We start from the raw sequence: 21760 nt of genomic DNA, 5'->3' as shown, positions 1-21760 counted from the left end.
AAGTTTTATCTTTGGCATCTCCAGATAGGACCAGAAAAGACTTCTGCCTAGTACCCTGGGGGGCCAGATAGGCCAGGGGGCTGACTGGTTCCTAGTGATGGTAATTGCCACCACCATATAGCTGATGCCCAGTGCATAAATTAGCTTCCTCTTCCTTTTGTTAAGGGGCCTGGCATCCTGGTATGGGCAAGCTGGGAGGTATACATATCCTTTAGTGTGTTTGGATAGCAGATAGTCCATATGCTGACACTCCTGTTTCTCCTGTTTCTCGTTTTTCTGTTCATTAGGGCATGAGGCATTTGCGTTTTCGCTAGGTATGCAGAGAGTCTTGGGAGAATCTTTTCTTCTTAGGAAATTGAAGAGAGAATCAGCTGCTTAAAACTTCTGCCAGATCATTAGTGAGTGAATCACAGTGAATCACTTGGAGCAGCAGATACTGGAAAGTAATATCACTGTACAGATGACAGCTTAAGTGTTTAGGTTCACCATAAAGTCATTCAAAACATATTAAATAAATGTCTCTGGCTTTTTCTTTGAAGAAAAACAACAACCCTACTCTTCAGTAGGAACTTAAATAATTTTCGTATGAATGATATGTATTATTCAATAAGAACTTGAATCATTACCTGTTCCCCCAAGTAAGTTTTAGCCAGATCCACTTTTGTTTTGCTTGAAAAGACTCCTGTCTAAGACCTTGGGGAGGGAGATGGACCATTTGTCTGACTGGTTCCTAAGTGATGGTGATTGCCACCACCACCTGGTTTCAGGGAAAAACCCAGAAATTGTTTTTCTAGAGCAGAGTGACTATCTGTACCATACATTTAAAACAGTCTTATACCACTTTAATACTCATGGCTTTCCTGAAGGAATCATGGGGAGCATAGTTTTTTAAGGGGGCTGAGAGACTCCTTACAGCAGTACAGATCCCAGCACCCTTAGCAAACTAATTTTCCAGGGGGGGGAGATGTCTGCTAAAGGGGCATGAGTGCTTTAAATGTATGGTGTAGATATGATCATATGGCACGGCAGTCTTCTTTGTAGAGGGTGATACAGTAGATTCTAAACTTCTTTGGAGTCACTATATGAGCACAGGAATAAATCACTGCAGCAAGAAGCTGTGTTAAATGCCCTTTCCACCCTCACCCTCCTTGCATACATGCATGCATGCATGCATGCATATAGAGGGTTTGTTTTGTTTTGTTTTTTGTAGAGGCTTGGGTCAAAATGCAATACTTGCCCCTGGCAAATGACTTCCTCAACCCTTCGGAGGACTTATTGCAACACACAAGCATTCCTGGCATCATAAGCATATAAAGTGAAACGGGAGGATTATGCTAAAATAAAGTAATATTTGGAATTCATATTAAATTCCAAAGACTTAAATTTTCTCTTTCAGCTTTGATGAGTTTTAGATTAAGCTCAGTGATCACCCAGCTGCTCAACTCTGAGCACATAAACCGTGCAATTGGTCTGTTTGCAGAGGTTGCCAGCACTCTCCATCTTCCATCCCATGATAGTTACCTTCAAATGTGTATGAGCTGGTCACTCCTTCTTGCCAGTAGGGATTCCCAAGAATCCCTGGTGCTGGTTCATAAGAGCAGTACCAAATTTGTTGCATGTGTACAACTCTGAACCCAGTGTGCACACCAATTAAGCCAGAGTACATTGATTTAACTCCATGCCTTCAAAAAACTTTAGACTATCTGAGGCTTGATTATGAAGGTTGACTGCAAATCTGTAATTCAAAGACCAAAGGCCAAACTGAAACATGCATGGTACATGTCTTTGATTCAGTAGATGTTGTGATAAGCTAAGTTTGGGTTGGATCCAGTGTTGTTGCTCCATACATAGAAGTTCCTTCCGTTCATGGAAAGAAAGTTGTACTCACAGAAAGACCACTTGCATGGCCACAGCTCCCCTTCTCCAAGAATGGGTGTGAACAGAGAAACATCCAACCCTGATCAGTGGTATAAGCACCAACTTAAGGCAAACAGATGCCAGGCTATCTCCTGTCAAAGAGGTAGGGAACCTGTGGCACTCTGGTTATTTCTGAGCTACAACTTCCATTCTCCCTGACCTTTGGCCACGCTGGCTGAGGCTGATGGGATTTGGAATCCAATAACGTTTGGAGGGCCACAGGTTCCCCACTCCCGCCTTAGTCTTTATGTAGCCTTCATCTGGCTTTGCTGTTGTCATCCTACAAAAGAAGCAACTCTTTGTAATACTTGGCCTTGGGTATCATATATGCTGCAGAACTTCAGAATCCAAGCATCATTTCTCCTCTTAGATTATTTCTCATCTTGTGCATCCCTTGGAGGTTTTTAAGCAGAGATTGGATTGTCATGTGTCATGGATGCTTTAGTTGAGATTCCTGTATTGCAGGGGGTTGGCCTAGATGACTCTTAGGGTCCCTTCCAACTATGAGTCTATGTTGTTTGCCAGTATTGTAGGAATGAGATTGCAGCTCTGCAAGTAGTAAAGGATATCATTGGTGAGACCCTAAGTGTGTGCAACAGGCTTCAGGATTGCGGAAGGTATCTTTGTGTGTGTGTGTGTGTGTGTACGTACGTACGTACACATGTACAGGAGTGATTAATTAAAACACAGTATGCACCTAATGTAAATTGGCATGTAATGGGAAAAGAAGCCAGATTCACAAAAGAATGGGACCTAACTGGCTATGTCGAGCTAGGAAAGCTTATGGGATCCAAACCAGAATATGACTGAGCAAGGGAATGCTGTAGCTCAAAAAGCCAGTGCCATTAACAAGTGGTAGTTTCAAAAGCAATTGGATCCAAGATGGAGGTGCTACAGTATGACTACAATCAGGGTTGTTGTGTTCAGTCTGAAGCTTTGAAGTGAAAAGGAGAAAAAGGTTGACAGGCTGGAAAGAAACTGAAAAAGAACTGCAAGAATGAAAAAAGATACCACATGTAGAAGGAACAATATGCCCTTAAATTGGACAGCCAACAAGCCAGGCATTGAAAACTGTGTCTCTCTCGATAATTTTTCTTTTGAAGTTCTCTCAGGTCGTTTGCTGCTGAAGGCCTTTCTCAAACTCTTATCGTCCTGCATTTTTTTTTTAAAAAAAAACCCTTCTGGTTTTATTTCCTACTAAAAATCTTACATCCCATGTATAAACCTGTAGCTGCATTCAGCACGAGCGATGAAGCATTTCTGTTATTTGTATTTGTTGCTCCCAAGTTTTGCTTGCTCTCATCATGCTTGCGGGTCAGCTTTCCAATGACTCAGGCAAGGGCAAGAGAGTGAAGTTTCTCATATAACTGCACACTGTGCTGCTTATAGCAGAAGCAATCATTTTAGAGCCAGAAGACTCCCGTGCCTTTATTGAGTAGGAAAGAAATTCACCTTCTTGATGGTTTGCACCTATTCAACTGGAACGGACAGCATTGTGTAACTGCATGGATATATGCTCTGAGCTGCAGTTGGTATTTGGTGTGCATACCCTTGACAAATGTGTGAGAAAGCTAATCCTGCCAAGCCCCTATTGTGCTAATGAAATGTACACACGCACACACAAAAGTTGGTGGTGTGTGAGTAGTGCTGGAAGAAATGGTGCCAGATGTGATAGAAATGTACAGCCACAGCCATGTACAGCAGCAATAAGGCTTCCTTAATCTCATTTCCTGGGGTTGTAGGATTGTGCATGTACATTGCTTTCAGGTCAGCTGATACAGTTCATGCAGTTAAAAGCTGCAGAAATATGAGCCTGATTCAGTTGTTGTCACAAACCGAATTAAGTTGAGAGATACCCATTCATGGTGTTCCTATTGAAAAGTAATCTCCCAACCTCTGGCTTTCTGGCTTTTCTATATTGTAAACAAGGAGTACTGCAAACTAAATATGAGTTGCCCATTCTGTGAAACACACATGCTACTTTTGAATGCAACAGAAGTAAGGCTTAGGGAATGGTATCAACAGATGCTGTACTGTTGCTCATTAGAAAATCCATACTAAAAAATACCTAAAGAGCAAGGCAAACCTATATAGCCCACCCAGATGGCACATATCTCTGTTTGCAAGTACAATTCATGCCACATCAGTTAAGGGAAACTTATTTTGCATCACTTGCCATCATTGTGACAAGAAGCGATTGGCACGGGGGCAGCCTGCAGTGAGTGGGGGATGTCTGGATCAGGCCTGCTGGCCAAATCCTGTTCCCCACCCAGGGTTATGGCATAGCTACTTTCTGTAAGCACAGCTGCGTAACAGGCAGATATAATGAACCCAAGGAAGGAAGAGAGGAAGAAAGCATTGGACCCCAAAGGAAACAAAGGTAGATCAAAGTCACTTTGGAAAGGACGTTTTGATGGGTACTGGCTGTATCTTTATGGCCATGTTTCCATAGCCGGTCCACTATTTTATGGGCATCTCAATAGTTTACAGATATTTTCTGGTGATTTGGTTACAGGAAATGTGCACATCCCACCTTTGAATTTACAGAAACTGGAGGATGAAGCTAGATGGCATGCATGAGAGAATCAAACTCAAGTGGCATAGTCTGCTAGATTCTGCAAAGGATTCTTTTCTCTAAAAGCTTTATAGATTACAAAAATCCTTTCCAAATATATCTCTGGCATTCGCTTTATATCTCTTCAAACACACACAAAAAATGTACCAAGTTCTAACAGCAACTTAACTTGCTTCTTGCTGTAATGTTGGGAGGGAGGAGAAGAGAAGAGGCATCAGTGAATGAAGGGCAATCACGTTGATTGGGCAGAAATCTCAATGGCTTCAACTCTATAATACCCTGAGAGTCTTTTGTTCTGCTGGTTTCCATTGCACTGTGCAAATACCTCTGAATGTGCCATCTTATTCATGTCTCTGTCTTGTCTTCAGCTCGTAAGCAGGAGATTATCAAGGTTACTGAGCAGCTGATTGAAGCTATCAATAATGGGGATTTTGAAGCCTACACGTAAGTTGCATTTTTTTTTTCTTGAGATGGGGTACAAATGCCAAAGGCTGTATCCAGTGTCTAGTTTGCACAGTTGTGAGAACAAAGAATTCCGTAAATGTTCATAGACAGTAAAATAATCCAAATACACTACATAGAAATGGATAATAAAACATATAAGGCTAGATGTTCTGTCTTCACTGTGGGACGTCACATGCACAACTGGTTGACCACTTTGAGAAGAGCGTGGGACTAGATAGCCCTTGACCTAATCTAGCAGGACTCTTCTCATGTTTTTATGAAGCAAGTGTATGACTTGTTGTATACACTTGAGACTTTGCCCATCTTGGCTGATTAAACTTGCCAGAGGAGGCTAGGTTGAGTGGGTAAGAAGAGTAATGAATGTCTCCTAAGAGGAATGCATTGTCCCATCCTTAATATGACTCTTTTGAGACAGTCTTAACTAATTGGCTTCACTATATTCACTATGTGGACAAGTCTTGTATTTCCCATTCTTGAACAGGATTTTCGTGTGTGGTAGCATCTCTGCTGCATGGGTTCTTGGGACAGATTATTGAGAACAATTTCTATCGGTATTCAGGTCTAGTTTTGGGACTGGGGCAGCATTGCTCACCTTGGTAAACAGGGTTTCTAGGAGCTGGACAAGGGGGAGTATGTCCCTGTTGGTTCTGCTGGACCATTGATGATTATCTTTCTAGACCACCTGGTGCGATGAGTTTAGAAGAGACTATTTGACGACGGTTCCAGCCCTCCTTTGAGGATTGGTTCCAGAAAATAGTAAGAACATTAGAAGAGCCTAATCTAGTGATTGGGCAGATGGCATGTCTGGTATGGCATCCTGTTCCAACCAGATGCAAGCAGGAACTGAGTACAAGAGCGCTTTCCCATCCTGCAGTTTCTAGCAACTGGTATTCAGAAACATTCTGCCTCTGATAGTGGTGACAGAGCATAGCTATCATGGCTAGAAGTCATTGTTAGCTTTTTCCTCCACAAATGTATGGAATGCTCTTTTGAAGTGATATGTCAGTGGCCACCATTGCCTCCTGTGGAAGTGAGTTCCATAGTTTAACTGTGCAACCGCACAGCCACACTTGTCCAAGCTGCAATCATCATGGAAATTCTTGCAGTCCAATTGGGTTGCAGACCACCACCAGCAGTGTTAAGCTGCCTGGTCAGGATATCTGAATCCAACCATGGCTGAATCTTCACCATCAGTGAAGATGCAAAATATATCTTGCTCATGTATATTGCTCATTTAACTCTGCAGAAGCTAGGGCATAGAACTAAGCATATTTTTTTACTCCTTCATGTGGTTTGTTGGTTCCATTGAATCTGAAAGATGACAGCCCAATCCTCCACTTGGTTGATCTTTAATCTGAATGGCTCTTGAAATGAGCATTTTCTCCTCCCTGCCCTGTAGGAAGATATGTGATCCAGGCCTCACCTCATTTGAACCTGAAGCTTTGGGAAATCTTGTAGAGGGAATGGACTTCCACCGGTTTTACTTTGAGAATGGTATGTTATTAGTAATTCAGATAATTTGAGGTTTTGTGTATCTGCACCAGTTGCTGGAAATACTGTACTCTTTTGCATTTCAGAATGGTTTTTTTTTTTTTATAAAAGTTTTTTATTGATTTTTCCAACACATAATAAAAGACAAACACATTACAAAACAAAAACATACACCACATTAAACATATACTGACTTCCCCGTACCTCCCTTTCGCTGCATCCTTATTCCAAAGTTCTTTAGCAACCCTTTAATCAATTTATCTATTGGTTCCCTTTCATTAAACTTCTTTAAACTTAATATTTACAGCTGTATTTCTCTACGTCTTACCCCTTGACATCTCAACACTCCTCAATTTTACAACAGTTTTTAAGATATAATTTAAACTTCTTCCACTGTCTCTTTCCCCTGTCTTTCCCTCTTCCACTGTCTCTTTCCCCTGATCTCGGATTTCAGAATTGTTTGATTAAATGGGGGAAAGCTTTCCAACATTCTCTCTGATCCATGAAATGGGCTTAGAAATTTGAATCACCTGCTCTTTTTTAACTGGAAATACTGGGGATTGAACCTTGGGACCTTCTAAATGCAAGTGAACCATGGAAACCTCCCCTTATTCAGATGAAGTGAGCATGATATGAGCTGTTAGGAAAGTAGCCTCACAACTGTAGGTTTTGCTCCTGACCTAGTAAACCCATTTGTTCCAGTGTCTGAAATTAGGCACTTCTGTGTGTATCAGGAGCCTACAATGCTTCTCTCTCTTGCTATGTGGGCTTTTTTTCACCACATTATATATCTGAAAAGGCCTCCCTGTTTCCAGTTATAAATAAGTAACTGATAGCAAATTGCCTGTGTCCCCCACCACAACAAAGAATTGACACTGCTACAGTGCATTATAGGAAGTGTGTGGGATTTGAACAATTTCTTCCTATAGACATAAACATGCAAAGTGCAATCATGCTTTGCAGGTTATGTGGCCCCCAAGTGGCAGCCACACCAAATGCAGCATGACCTCAGTTTAGTGTTACGCCTGAATCCCTAAACCATAGCTTCCCAGACTTTTCATGTTGGTGACACACTTTTTAAACATGCATCATTTTGTTACACGGTTATTCAGTTTTACTGGCAAACTGGAGGTTAAGCAAATCCTTTCCCAGTCCCAGGAGGAGCGCAGGGAGCATTTTCAGCGACCCACCTACACACTGCAGCCAACACATTAACGTGTCATGACACATAGTTTGGAAAGCTCTTCCCTAAACGATTAACAGGCCCAGTTTCATGACTTGAATTTGGCTTGTTCAAGGAAGCCATAACTAAAATTATCTACAGTTTGCCAGGTTTCAACAATGTGACATGTTAAGGTTTATCGAAAACAGAAATGATCAATTCCATGCTACTCAGCAGCAGAGGAACTGAGTAAGAGGGAGGAGCATGCAAGCCAGTCAGAGGCTAGGTTTGTTCCCATCACAATAAGCCATGGTTTACTGTGTGTGTTGTGGCATCCAAATACAGCCACTGAAGAAACATATGTGATTGAATTGTTTCATGGAATTGTTTCTATGCCAAAAAGTCACATGAAGAGGATGTGGAAGTAACTGGTGGCAGCAGCATGGCATTGCAAATGAACAGACTCTGAGGCCCTTATGTTAAATAAATGTTATTAATAATTGTATTTGTTGCTGTTTTAAAAAAGATCAGTTATTATTGTCCCTCCTAAGTAGAATGTGAGGTATTGCATGTATCTTGAAGAGCAACCATTTGTAAAGCACTAATAGCTTGATTTCTATCATATATATATATATATATATATATATATATATATATATATATATGCAGGTTTTGGTGTCCTCGGGTGTCTTCCCGTGTAAAAGTTGGGGTGTCTAGGCGACGTTTCGACGAGGTCTCACTCGTCATCTTCAAGATGACGAGTGAGACCTCGTCGAAACGTCGCCTAGACACCCCAACTTTTACACGGGAAGACACCCGAGGACACCAAAACCTGCATTCCTGTACCCGTGAAAATCTACGAAAGCATATATATATATATATATATATATATGTGAATATGAGTTAAGTCTGTTTGCTCAAAAAACAAGGAAGACCTATTTATTAGACAATAACTCCTGTAGAAACCCCCTTATGGTGCCTGCTAATATCTCATTTGAAATAACTCTGATAAATTTCTTCAGCAAATCTCACTGCCCCTTTAGCACCAGCTCACTTTACAAGACTGATCTATTGTTAGAGTGTTTGAAACACATCAGTGTCCCATAGGGGCTGATTGTTCGTACACTGCTGAGGAATATAAATCCTCTTTTTAAGGTTCAGTGCCTGAGCCACATAAAAGGAACAGAAGCTTCATTTTTACTCAGGAAGGTACATGTTTCCTCGCTGTATATCCACAAGCAAGCTAGTGGAAAAAACACAGTGTTCCTCTTTGGATAACAATTCCACTAATGTGTAAATTATAGTATAAACAGCTTTTTGCTTCTGCATAATACCGGCACCCCGCAGGTCTTGCAAAACAACAACAAATGCTCTTGTATTTGCATACATGGAGGCAATCCAGCATGCATAGTGGGAAAAAGGATTTCACCCCTGGTTGGATCAGCAGATAAGAGAGCAAGCTGTTCTCACACACGGTAACTGTATCCCTGCCCCCCCCCCATCACACTTTGCTCCTTCCTTCCCCCACCATTAGTGTTGGCATTATTATATTCTGATGAAGCAGGATACCAGTTGCATATACACACATAAAATGGACGTTAACTTTAATTTGGGCATGTTTTGAACCAGCACCAGTTCTTCTCTAGAAGAGAATTGCCTCACAAATAAATAAGGTAGTTGAATTTTCTCATCCATTCAGCTGAGTAAACTTCAGTTTCATACATATTCCTCAATGTTCCTCCCAGGAGAAATAGCAGCCTGTACAGAATAAGGGGTGGTGCAGATTTTGTTGGGACTGGAACACAGGAAAAGAGGTTAATTGTTAGTGTGTGAGCTCCAAATCTTGGGGTTCCTTTTCTTCGTCTCAGGAGAGTTCCTCAGAAAGTCTTCCTGCGTCTTTCCAGCAGCAGTCCAGCCCTCTCTTAGTAAATTCCTGTGACAGGAACAGCCACCTCACCCATCCAGTTCTTCTCTAAAGTCTTATTATTTACATTACAAGTTGCACAGCACCACAGGTCTACATATAAAATAAGAAACAGAACTATATCTCTGCTCCGAGCAGAGAGACAGACTCACATATTCTGTCAGACACACTGACTGCCCTGATAAAGACACCTGTTGCAGGGGAGAATTCTTGTTGCTAAGCAGATGTGAAGGATGTGCTTCAAGGCTTGTTTCAACTTTATTTTGGCAACACACTATCATTTAATGCCCTGTTGGCATGCTGTGGTTCCAGTCCAGATCGCCAGCTGCCCCACAGCAGCTGTGTAAATAACAACACACATTTAAAGCACGTTCATGCCACTTTAGCAGTCATGGTTTCCCCCAGGGAATTTTGGCGACTGTGCTTTACCCCTGAGAGAGAGAGCTCTGCCTCACAGCACCTTTTTACAAACTACAGTACCCAGAATTCTGTGGGGGAAGTCCAAATGTATATGTGACCAAACAAACCCAGGCATGTTAAATACATTTTGGCATGTAACCTAAGAATAGGAAGCCCTTTTCAGCCAAGGGGCCATATTCCCTCACAGGCAAAATTGCAGGGGGTCATATGTGTTAGTCGCTAACCAAGATGTTATTTGGTGGTTGTAAGGATTTAGAGAGTTCATTTGAAGCACTTTAAACACTCCACATATGATCCATGAGTTTTTGCTTGACATGTTAGGTTTTATCCATTGTCACATCTGTGATCAGGGAAAAGATGTTGACAATCACTAGTATGATCAAGGGTGTGGGGGTTTTTTATATAAAAAAAATTCTGCATCATCTTTTAACTAATATCTCTGCCTCAGCAGGATTCTGCCGTAATGTAACACATTAACTTCTGTGGACACACAAGCCACACACAATTCAGTGTATTTTCAACTCCCATTTAGCGCTCAGAATCTACATTTTTTAGAAGCATGCCCACATTTTGTTCAGGGCTGCATCCCATTTGTGCATTATGAGTTTTATACTGTGTGTCATTCCTCCCTGTAGCTTTGTCTAAGAGCAACAAGCCAGTCCACACCATCATCCTGAATCCACATGTCCACCTCGTGGGGGATGATGCTGCCTGCATTGCGTACATACGGCTGACTCAGTACATGGATGGGAGTGGGATGCCCAAGACAATGCAGTCGGAAGAGACGCGAGTCTGGCACCGCCGCGATGGGAAATGGCAGAATGTTCACTTCCACCGTTCAGGATCACCAACAGTACCTATCAAGTGAGTAAAGCATTCTCATCTTCAGTTTGTTGTCTGCCCATCCGTTTAAGTGCTCTTTTCTTTGGCCCCAGTTACTTGTCTTCCAGGTCCCACATTCCTATCAACCAGGTGTCTCTTGAAGGGAGCTTAGAGCATTTGATATGTCCAGGCCAAGCAAGTTGACGACTGCTACTTCCATTTCCTATCTACCTCAGTATGCACCAAATCAGCTTTCGAAACCATTGCAACTGACTCCTAAGAATTTGCAGCGATGAATCCGCACAAATTCAAGTGCAGAATGAAGCCCACTCAGCTGCTGTAAATGCACGTTTCTAATATTATTTAATTTTGGTTGGGTAGTGGCCACAAATTCTCCCTTTATTGAATCAACAAAATGAATCAAAAGCTGCAGCTCCCATCTGCTCTACAGCTTCTGTCTACATGATTACTGTTGAGCCCTTCAGACCAGATTTCCCTAGCCCCATAAGATTGGAGCATGTTACTGAATTCTTCTTTTTGCCTGTTTTTTCCCCCAATATTTATTTAGAACAAATATTATTTTACCAGGGTTTTATGTTTTATCTGCGTTTTTATTACACTTTTCTATTGTTATGGGGTCTTTAGGTTTTATCTTTGTATATGGCTTAGAGATTTTTAAATATTAAGTTGTTTAGAAATACTCCTAATAAATTACTTTTGCTCAGGATCAGTGTATTATCTGCAGTCTGGAAACAACAAGATGCATTGACCAAGATAGCATCAGAGTGTTCAGGCTTTCGGCACACCTTAAATACAGTATAGGCAATTCCCCATTCCCACAAGCCAAAGGGACGGCCAGGTATGGTTTAGGAGGACTCACCAGGGTGCTCAGTTTTTTGCAATTTTGTGTATGCGCACATGGGCCCGAAACAGAACCCCTGCATAAATGGGGCATCACCTGTATTGCATAGTGGAAACTTGAGTTGTAATTCACAATAGCATCTGATGAACAAAGCTTTGCTTATATCTTTGTCTTGATGAAATCATTATCATGTTGATTTATTTGAATGAGGATGGATGTTATTGAGCAATTCCCTACAAGAGATAAACAAAAAAGGATGCATGGATAATTTGCACCTGTTTGTACTTTTAATAATGGGACGTGGGTGGCGCTGTGGTGTAAACCACAGAGCCTAGGACTTGCCAGTTAGAAGGTCAGTGGTTCCCGTTGCTCAGTCCGTGCTCCTGTCAACCTAGCAGTTCGAAAGCACATCAAAGTGCAAGTAGATAAATAGGTACCACTCCGGCGGGAAGGTCAACGGCATTTCCATGTGCTGCTGTGGCTTTGCCAGAAGTGGCTTAGTCATGCTGGCCACATGACCTGGAAAAACTGTCTGTGGACAAACGTCTGCTCCCTTGGCTAGTAAAGCGAGATGAGCGCTGCAACCCCAAGAGTCATTCATGATTGGACTTAACTGTCAGGGGTCCTTTACCTTTACCTAAGGTAAGGTAAAGGTAAAGGTACCCCTGCCCGTACGGGCCAGTCTTGACAGACTCTGGGGTTGTGCGCCCATCTCACTCAAGAGGCCAGGGGCCAGCGCTGTCCGGAGACACTTCCGGGTCACATGGCCAGCGTGACATCGCTGCTCTGGCGAGCCAGAGCTGCACACGGAAACGCCGTTTACCTTCCCGCTAGAAAGCGGTCCCTATTTATCTACTTGCACCCGGAGGTGCTTTCGAACTGCTAGGTTGGCAGGCGCTGGGACCGAGCAGCGGGAGCGCACCCCGCCGCAGGGATTCGAACCGCCGACCTTTCGATCGGCAAGTCCTAGGCTCTGAGGCTTTAACCCACAGCGCCACCTGTGTCCCTACCTTTACCTACTTTTTATTAAACATTGAAATGTCACAGTAGTTTGAATATGAAAATAGTGGTGTATGTAATTTTATTTCTCTGTGTATGTACATATATAAATACACACAAACGCACACAAAATCCTAATGTTTTAGTTCATTTGGAAATTATGATTTAGCCCCAAAAGTAATATTTCAGCAATTAATGTTAGTCTCTCTCTCTCTCTCTCTCTCTCTCTCTCTCTCTCTCTCTCTCTCTCTCTCTCTCTCTCTCTCTCTCTCTCTTCCTCCCATCTTTCCTCTCACCCCTCCTAGCTAAATGTCTGCGGTGCCACGTTCTGTCCTCCACACTCTGCACTTGGTTGGCTACCATCTTGGCCACTCCATTGCCCTCTTCATGCATGTTCTTCGAGTGCATGAAGCTGTGAAGTTTCTACATGTGATACATTTACGATGCATCATTTTGTTGTATATTCCATTGGTACTTTTTGTTTACACTTCAGTGAAGGGAATGGATGTTCCGTGCAAACTGAAAATGGAAGAAAAGAAGACACGGGAGAAAAGAGGGAGGGCAAGTAAAATGCTAGAGAATATACAGAGTATACTTCTCATGCCAGAAGATGAGTAATATCTTCATGTGCAAACTAAGGGGATGAAGGTTAAAAATAAAATAAAAATCAGTTAACTTTGTTTTAATTTTCACTACTTCTGTTTTCTGGCTCGTTTGTTCTTAAAGACAATCTGCATTGCTTTGGTCATAGTAGAAATAATTCCTACTAACAGCACCTTTGTTATTGTAGGACATATGGGTAGAAATACTGGGTTTAGACCAAAGCATTTCTGTAGGCTTTTCTTTCAAGGAGCCATCTTTGTTATGAGTCACTGTAGGTAAACTGGGGGGAAATGGCGTAATTTACTGGCTTGACCTCACTAGAAGTATCTGTCACTGTTCTTATCTGGTCAGCAAATTCATTTTATTTTTAACAATTTATTAGCTTTGTAGTTGTAAGTGCAGGGGAAGAGGAGATGTTTTCAAGTATTTTTTCTCATTTGTTCAGAGCCAAGCAGTGAGCACATTAATATGAGATGGGTTTTGGTGGTTAAAAGGGTAAACTAATGTACAGTACATTTATTAAAGAAAGTTGTAGAGGGTTTTTTAAACTGATGCTCTAGTCAAGATACTCTAGGACAATTAGGCCTTAAAAGCTTAGTATCAGGAGCTTACTTGTCTTAATTTTCTTTGTAACAGTTTATTAACTGACAAAAAGGAAACTACCAAGAAAACATCTGTTTTCTAATAAAACTGTTATGCTTTTGCCATAATAATTTTATCTGTTTTCTCATGGCTCATCAACATCCTTGAACAGTGTGGAATAAAATACTTATTGCAGCTTTATTAACTATTTCCCCCTGTTGCTGCATATATACATGCAAAGTAAGCAGGAAATAAATTCAGTGTCTGTTTAGAACAGATTGCCCAGTTGCCATTTGATTGCTTCTGTTGTGTAGATGTGAAATTATATTCCTGCAAGCGTTGCTCCTCTTCTTTAAAAGTTAACAATAAAAATAGGGGTTTTTTCCCTTTTGAAAAAAAATACTTTTGTTTGTTTCTTCTCTCTTTGGTTAACATTGGGCTACCGGTTTTCTGTAATGGTGTATAGCGCATGATACTTTGATCAATGTTCTTTTTTAGTAAGTTAAATTTACAACTTGCAGCAGCTTGAAATTTTTAAAGCAGACAAAAAAAAGGTCCTAATTTGTATAACTTTCATTTCTCTGTATTGATTACTAATCAAAAGTGGATCTTATTCCTTACATCTTGATGTTGTTCCTAGTATACATATATATGTTAGAGAAATTTAAGCTTCTCTGGTGATGATTCTTATACAACCCACGGAAATGTTTATAACAAGCATCTACAGTAAATGTCTTGAGCCATATTAACCCGCAAAGGGGATCTGTGAAAAGGCACAGTGGCCTCGTGCATTTTGTTTTTTAAAAAAATTAAATCAATTTCTTCTTTTGTGAAGCGGCTTTAGGTGGTATAAGTGTATTTACATTTAACAAAATTAGGTGTAGGATGTTTTTCTTTTCTTTCTCTTTCTCTTTCTCTTTTTCTTTTTTACACTTTTTACCATAGCATGTGGTGTTGCCTTATTACTCTAGGTCAGGTCTGTTTTCCACATTGAGATGTGAGGGGTGGGGGGAAGGGGAATCATGTGAATTAGTTCTCTGCACTCCAACTGAATTACACACCTAACTCTTTGTCATTTTCAAAAAACTGCAGTTTACCATGCGACACCATGTATATATATATATATATTTCTTGCCATAATGGTAAAGAACTGACTGATATATTTAAGAATTAATAAATTTGTGATTTCTGCTGACATTTGGCTCTCATTGTTTTCATTTGAGAATGTGACGCTTGATTCTGATGTTCAGGCTGTGAGTGCCACTCCTGATGTAGGCAAATTGCACGCATGCACACAAACATGTGCAAAGAGCGAAATAATGTTGACAGGCTCTGAGGAATCTCAAGTTCTGCAGAAGTAGATTTTAAGTAGGCATTGAAAAGAGTACAGCAAAGACACCTTCTTGATGTCTCTGGCAGGGAGTACCAAAGTGTAGCAGCTTCCACGCTAAAAGGTAGATTTCTTCCAATGCAGAAGGAGTATTACATGGCACCTGTAGCAGAGCCAGTTCTGCAGATCGAAGCAGTCAAGTGGGCATATATGAAATGAGGTGTTAGAAGAATCAGGTTCCACCCACCTCTCCAATCCTCTCCTATGCACACTGAACTTAATGGGAATTATTTCTGCATAGGCATTCAGAAAAACATTAAACGGTTCTGTTAATTGGGAGAGAGTTAGGAGTTGGAGAGGGAAGAGGGTCAATATCATATATGGTCGCGGGAAAACATTCCCCCACACCCATTGTGTCTGTTTGAGATAGCTGCAACTATCCTGTGTTTCTGTGCTTGGCTAAAACTTTCAGTTTGCTGCCATCTGGCGGTCACTTACTTGCTATTCCAAGGGTTTGGTTTTGGGGAGCATCCAAGTAGATCTTAGGGCCTCTTCCATATGTTTGTGGGTTTTTTCCCCGGGAGGACGTTCCATTTTAGCTGATGGAATATGAGTTCATTATGTGGTCATTACCATGAGTTAAGGCAGTTCTTTCAGGAGCCACCATGACTGCGAAAATTGTTGGAAATTGTTCCCATGTAACACTGGTTGACGTTGTAGATTTATTCACTGAACACCCCACCCCCACCCCCGTCAACGTGAACTTGCAGCTTTCCATGAAGGAAGAAGGTTGTATGTTTCAAAGCAGTTTAATACATTATTTTTAAAAAATAAAAACTTGTCCTAAAGTCCAGAGAAATGAAAAGGTGGTAACAGTAATGCTTGATTGTTAACGTGTCTCTTCCCACTCTTCAATTCCTACAGGAGTGTGACTGGATTATAGACTCTCTTGGAACATATTTAACTTTTAAAATAAGTTCAGCATTCATGCTTCTTGGGAAGTCATAACTTTATGAAGATGATTCCTCTTCCCCAATCATGCCACCATCTCTCAGGGTACCTTACAAGGAGGCTATGATAATTTTTTCCCTTTTTGGTTTCTAATTAACAACAGCGATGCGTGTGTTGTCAGCAGGGTGTTACCTGCAATCAGTTGTTGTTATTGCTGTTTGTAGCAAACGCACAGTTGCCTAAAATGTGAAATTCCTCCCATCCCTCCTCCACGGTCTCCCCCACCTTGCAAATAAGAATATTGTGCACCAAATTAAGGCCAGTGTGGACAGAACTGAACCAGAGCATATCTACTTACCCAAATGTGCCAGAGATCTTAGAAGATCAGCATTGCAACCTCCAAAATGCAAAATAATAGACATGCATTGTTTGATTGTTTCTTTCTTTCTTTGTTTTGTTTGTCAGTTTGTTGAATTTCTATCCTGCCCTTCCTCCTACAAACAGTCCAAGGCAGATTAAAACAATGACAATTAAAAACATCTCAGAACAGTTACAGTTAAAACTATTCCAATACCAAATACAATTTAAACCATTCTATAAGCAGTTCTTACCATGAATGCTTGCCATGCTGTCGTGCCTCATTGGCCTGTAATTTGCTTCTTTGGTGGTTATGATCGTGATCTTTGTTAAAATGTTTGCCTCCTAGATAGGAACACAGGAAACTGCCATATTACCAAGTCAGATCAATTGGTCCAGCTAGCTCAGCCTCGCCTACCCTGTCTGACTGTGGCTCTCCAGGCTGCCAGGCAGGGGGCCCTCCTAGCCCCATGTCAGCTGCAGATGGCACCTGGGATCTCCTGCCAGCACCGTGGATGTCCTACCTCTGAAGTCAGAAGCCTTCATCCGATACTTTGTATACAGAGGGTATGTGTGGGTGGGTGGGTGGGTGGGTGGGTGGGTGGATGGATGGGGCATCCATGTTCTACCCCCACAAAAATGGAATCCTATAGTCATGGAGCAACAGTGTAAATAACTGTGTTTAAATATAAACATAGAATATTAAAATCTCATATTAGCATATTAGGACTCAGCAAGATGACACATTTTCCAGGGTAAATGCTTCCATCCAAAATATTTCATGGCTTTTAATAAAAAGTTTGTTAGCATGTGAAATGACTGGGGCAGGGGGTACTGTCTTACTGTGAAGGAATATGACTGTGCAAGACCATTGAGCAGCTGCATCTGCTGTGCTGTTTTACCCATCAAAGCCAGTCTCCATCATCTTTGGTCCCAGCGATGAAGCTCAGGTGAGTGATAGGACTCTTTTTGGATGGCTTTGAGAAGTTTGATGAAATCTGCTGGGCTTGCTTTATCTCACCCTCTGCGCCATTGTTTTAGGCACACTAAATCATCCGCTCAGCCTGCTGGACCCCGTCTTTGTATTCAGGGGAAGTCATGCATGCATGCAAAGACAGGCTCTGGTGGATTGAGCAGGCAAGATGAATAGTGGGTCCAATGGTCAAGAAGGCAGTTTCTGCAGGTGCTATAGAGGGAAACGTGGGGCAGATGGGGCTCATCAACCTGGGAAGGTAGCCCATCTAGGAGAAGGAAACTCTGATCCTAAACCTCTGCTGCCTTGTGGGATATCTTTGGGAGAAGAAAAGGCTAAGGAGTAAACCCTGCAGAAATCCAGAGTATGGAGTCCCTAAGATGGTTGGATGGTGTCTTGTACACCTCCTTCCAGCAACTCCTTCCAGCTGGTGCTAGATGTATTGCTCTGCTTTCCTTTGGACCACTTCAGTGAGGCTGAGTGGGGTCTTTCCATCTGAGCAGCCCAGGGCCTCCACATGCCCTGCCCAGGTTTGCACCCTGGCAAGGTCACTCTATGGTTTGGCTTCATCCGAAGAGGCACACTCCATTGTCTTTCAAGACAGACAGGTGTCAACAACAAGAATGTGCAGCTTTCATTGCTCACATGTCGCTTGCAAGGAAACTCTGGGCTTTTCCCATTAAAAGCCCTCTCCAGAACCATTTATCTTTGACTGAACTCTCCTCTTGGTTGGATGCAATACACATAATTTGCTTGTTTGGGTTCGCTTCCTGGCGCCTGAACTGGGAGTGATCAGTCTCCCTCCTACAACAGAACACATTAGAGAGAACAGCCATCACTTGTGAGACCATTTATTATAGTGCCTCTGTTTTTATTGTCAATGGCCCTGACAGCATTGTTTATTTTGCTTCTGTGCTCAGCACCCATAAATGCATATAGATAAAGCTGTGGAAATGTGTTTGTTTTCCTCTCCTTTGCTGACAGCCAGTCTGGCTCCTGTCTTTGGCTTTTCAGCCATGTGAATAGCAAAATTGCTCCTTTTCCAGGACTACTTTACAGAAACTATGCAAATGTTCTAGACCAGAATTTACTTGCTTGAGCTGCTGCTGTAGTGCCTGGTGGTCAACTAGTGACCCATAGACTTCAAAGGGAAAAAACCCAATATAAAGTTTAACATGGGTATTAACTGAATGCAAAACAACAGTCCTCCTGCACTGGACAAATCCTGCCCAGTGCTCTGTTTCCAACAGTGCTAAGCCTACTGCTTCCAAGTTAGTAATTGGTGCTGACCACACAATACACACACTTCTCTTATGGGGGCAGAAAATGATACCAAAAGCATGATTGCCTTTTAGTGGTTCTGTGTAAGATCCAAGCAAAACAACTCCTTTGGAAGTAAACCGACTCATTGCAGGACCATTGCAAGGCTGATAGATTGTTAATGTTAACGTGTTCATTATGAGATAATTTTCCATTAACTGATAAATGTGTTTCAGGAGTATCTCCTTGATATCAGGGTCATAAACTGAAACTGCTTATTAGATGAAATGTTATAATCCTCTAGAGAACCTTTTCCCAATCTAGTGCCTTCCCAATGTGTTATTTATCACAACCCTCATCCCTGGCTGGGTCTGACAAGAGTTGTAGTTCAAAACATCTGGAGGGCAGCAGATTAGAGAAGGTTGGCCTTGAGTCAGTGGTGCACTCTGGGTAGGACTTTGGACTAGAAATCAGTGCGCCACTGTCTAAGGCTGAGTCATATGTTAGAGTAGAACGGTTTGCCTCCCCACCCCCACCCCTGTGGCTAGATTTCACGCCTGTTCAGAAGGATCAAGTAAAATGGCCAGATCATGAGATAAGTCCATGTCAGTGTTGTCAAACCACAGCAACATATGCAGCTGAAGTGGAAACTTCCAACATGAGTCACTGATCCTGTTGTTTCAGTGCTCTGGGGATTGTTGTGAAAATGTGCAAGAGGAATTGTTAACCCTCCATATCCCCATAAGCAGCAGTGGTTCTAATGCTGACTCCTGCTGACTTGATTGCTTGCAGAAGGGCTTCTGTTCTCAGAGATAACCCAGCTGTAGGTTAATTACTGTGCTTGCCTGCTGGCCTAGATCAGGAGACACCCAAGCCAGGTGAAGTTAATTACAGGAAAACCAAGTGAAGGTAGCTTTAAAAATCACAGGGTCTGAACCAGAGAGAAAGGAGTTTCGATGCAGGCCCAAACTGAAATAAGTGCTGCATACCCTGGCCAGACAGGTCTTCGCTGCTACCTCCCTGGGACTCCATGAAGATTGAAGTTTGGTTAGTATTCTATCTTTGTATGAAGGAGGGCTTGTTGTTTGCCTGGTACCATTTTGTAAAGGAGGGTCTGGTATGTTAGTTTATCTTATTTTTGTGTCTTGGTATGTTAGGCTATTTGCTTCTTGTGTCTAGTGTAAAGGAGAGGATCTGTATCATTGCGTGTGATGAGGCCTGCTGCTTAGTAATTCTAGGCTGCCTTCACTACTTGTGTTTTGCGTTTGCTTCAGAGAGCCCCAATACAGAACCCTTCTGCCTTTGGCAAGACGGGAGTGATGTAGGAAACAAAGAAATTGGTACATTCTTTTAACACTGAGGTAGGATGCAAATGTAATCAGCTGATGCAGTGTTTTCTGTATTAGCTTCAATTTCTATAGCTGAAAAAAGCATTCCTTCAGAGAGTCTGTAGGATGCTGAACGTTCCACCAGCTGCAAGGAGGGGGAGATTCAAAATCCATTTTCTTGGGGTAATTTGTGTAGCTCTGCTAAATGTGTTGCTATTTTCTGCCCTGCTCTGACACAGAGACAATAAAGCGAGCCTGCCATGGAAATTAGGAGCAGGCCTCAAGACTTGTAGGAAGTAATGCAGTGCAGCACAAAAGAGGCCATAAATCAGCTGGAAACAACCACTTGGTACTAATGGCTCATTTGTTTGGTATTCTCTTTTGATGGTGGCCGCCTTCTGCTGAGATGAGGGCCAGGAGAATAATGTCTGCCAAAGGGCATATTTAAAGCAAGCCAATAATGAGAGCCACTGGCTTGCCATGGAGATTCCACTCGGGAACCTGCTTTGTAATCTGAGACCGCTGCAGAGAAAAATCAAGCATTTTGGAAAGGCAGCATGCACTGCCTTGCAGTGCCACCTGCCTTCTCAAGGACCTGTTAGCAACCTTGATAAGTCAATAGCTAGCATTCATGGAAAGAGATGGGTTAGATCCAAATGCATCTGATATTACAGGTTCTGTAGCTTTCAGATTGTGAGTCTGAAAGTCGTTTTGGTTCTGAAGGTCAAAGAATTTGGTCAGGCAATAATTTCGTGAGCTTTTTATGCTTCAGTTGAGGGGTTACACTAGCGAGAGCCAGTGTGGTGTGATGTGGTGTAGTGGTTAGAATATCGGACTAGGACTTGGGAGACCAGGGTTCAAATCCATGAAATTTGCCAGGTGACCTTGGCCCAATAGGAGTGTCTCAGCCTAACTGAACAACCTCACAGGGTTGTTGTTAGGATAAAATGGGTGTGTGTGTATCACCTTGAGCTCCTTGAAAGAAAGGTGGGTTAGAAATATGATTAATTATATATATTGCTGTGAATGTGTATCAAGAAGGCAGAACGAGAACCCTGACATACTAGTTTTCTTCAATGTGGGCCTTTTGTTTTAAAATGCAAGAAATTATATATAATGTATTTGCATGCAGTTTTGGCTAATGTACACTTTTTTATCAATTTTCCCCAATACACATTTTTATGTTATTTTCACAAATGTAGGCACACTTTCCCCTAATATACACAGACTGCCAAGAGCTGAGCTGAATCTCATCTATAAGTAGTAGATTCCTCCAATATCCTGACTTTTAACAGCTGTTATAGGAAAGCAATCCCATTTTCACCTCACTTTTGCTTTGTAATGCTACTTTCATGCGCTTCAAAGAACTGGATGAATGCAATCTTGCAGACTGTCATGCTAAAGACATTATGTGTGAGCCATGTGTTTGCCATTTCCAGACACCATTCTCCTGCCCCAAGGGGTGAAAAGATCACAGAAATGGGGTAAATTGCACATACCTATTTGGAACAGTGCAAAAAGGTCAGCCTGTTCTCTCTCCTTAAAAAGGTTTAAGCTACAGAGTCACTCGCAAAATTCCAACCGAGAGGCACTCTTTTATATTCTACGAAACATTGATGGGGGCTGTTTAAATATGCTGAAATAAAACAGAATGGTTCATATGCGAACCTTTGGCACATAGCAAAGTAGTTCCTTCAGGCAGTGTTGATCTTCTAGAGCGCAAGCTGGGTCTGAACGTG

General features: G+C 41.9%; 1 protein-coding gene across 13 annotated transcripts in view; it reads left to right on the top strand.

The window, feature by feature from the left end:
* CAMK2D (calcium/calmodulin dependent protein kinase II delta) overlaps positions 1 to 15017 on the top strand; it is a 153261-nt gene extending 138244 nt beyond the window's left edge. For 11 of the 13 annotated variants that reach the window (XM_081925085.1, XM_081925087.1, XM_081925089.1 and 8 more), the window contains 4 exons: positions 4861 to 4936; positions 6357 to 6451; positions 10590 to 10818; positions 12943 to 13085. In XM_081925085.1, the coding sequence (XP_081781211.1) occupies positions 4861 to 4936; positions 6357 to 6451; positions 10590 to 10818; positions 12943 to 12946 (404 nt within the window). In that variant the 3' untranslated portion in view covers positions 12947 to 13085. Of the gene's footprint in view, positions 1 to 287; positions 3081 to 4860; positions 4937 to 6356; positions 6452 to 10589; positions 10819 to 12942; positions 13086 to 13130 lie in introns of those variants that run through there. The other 2 variants (XM_081925084.1, XM_081925083.1) reach the window with 2 other exon arrangements.
* Positions 15018 to 21760: the final 6743 nt, after the last annotated feature.

The sequence above is a fragment of the Podarcis melisellensis genome (assembly GCF_964234715.1).
Source record: "Podarcis melisellensis genome assembly, chromosome: 9".
NCBI lineage: Eukaryota > Metazoa > Chordata > Lepidosauria > Squamata > Lacertidae > Podarcis > Podarcis melisellensis.
The sequence above is the reverse complement of the archived record's forward strand: the minus strand, read 5'-3'. Positions and strand labels throughout refer to the sequence as shown.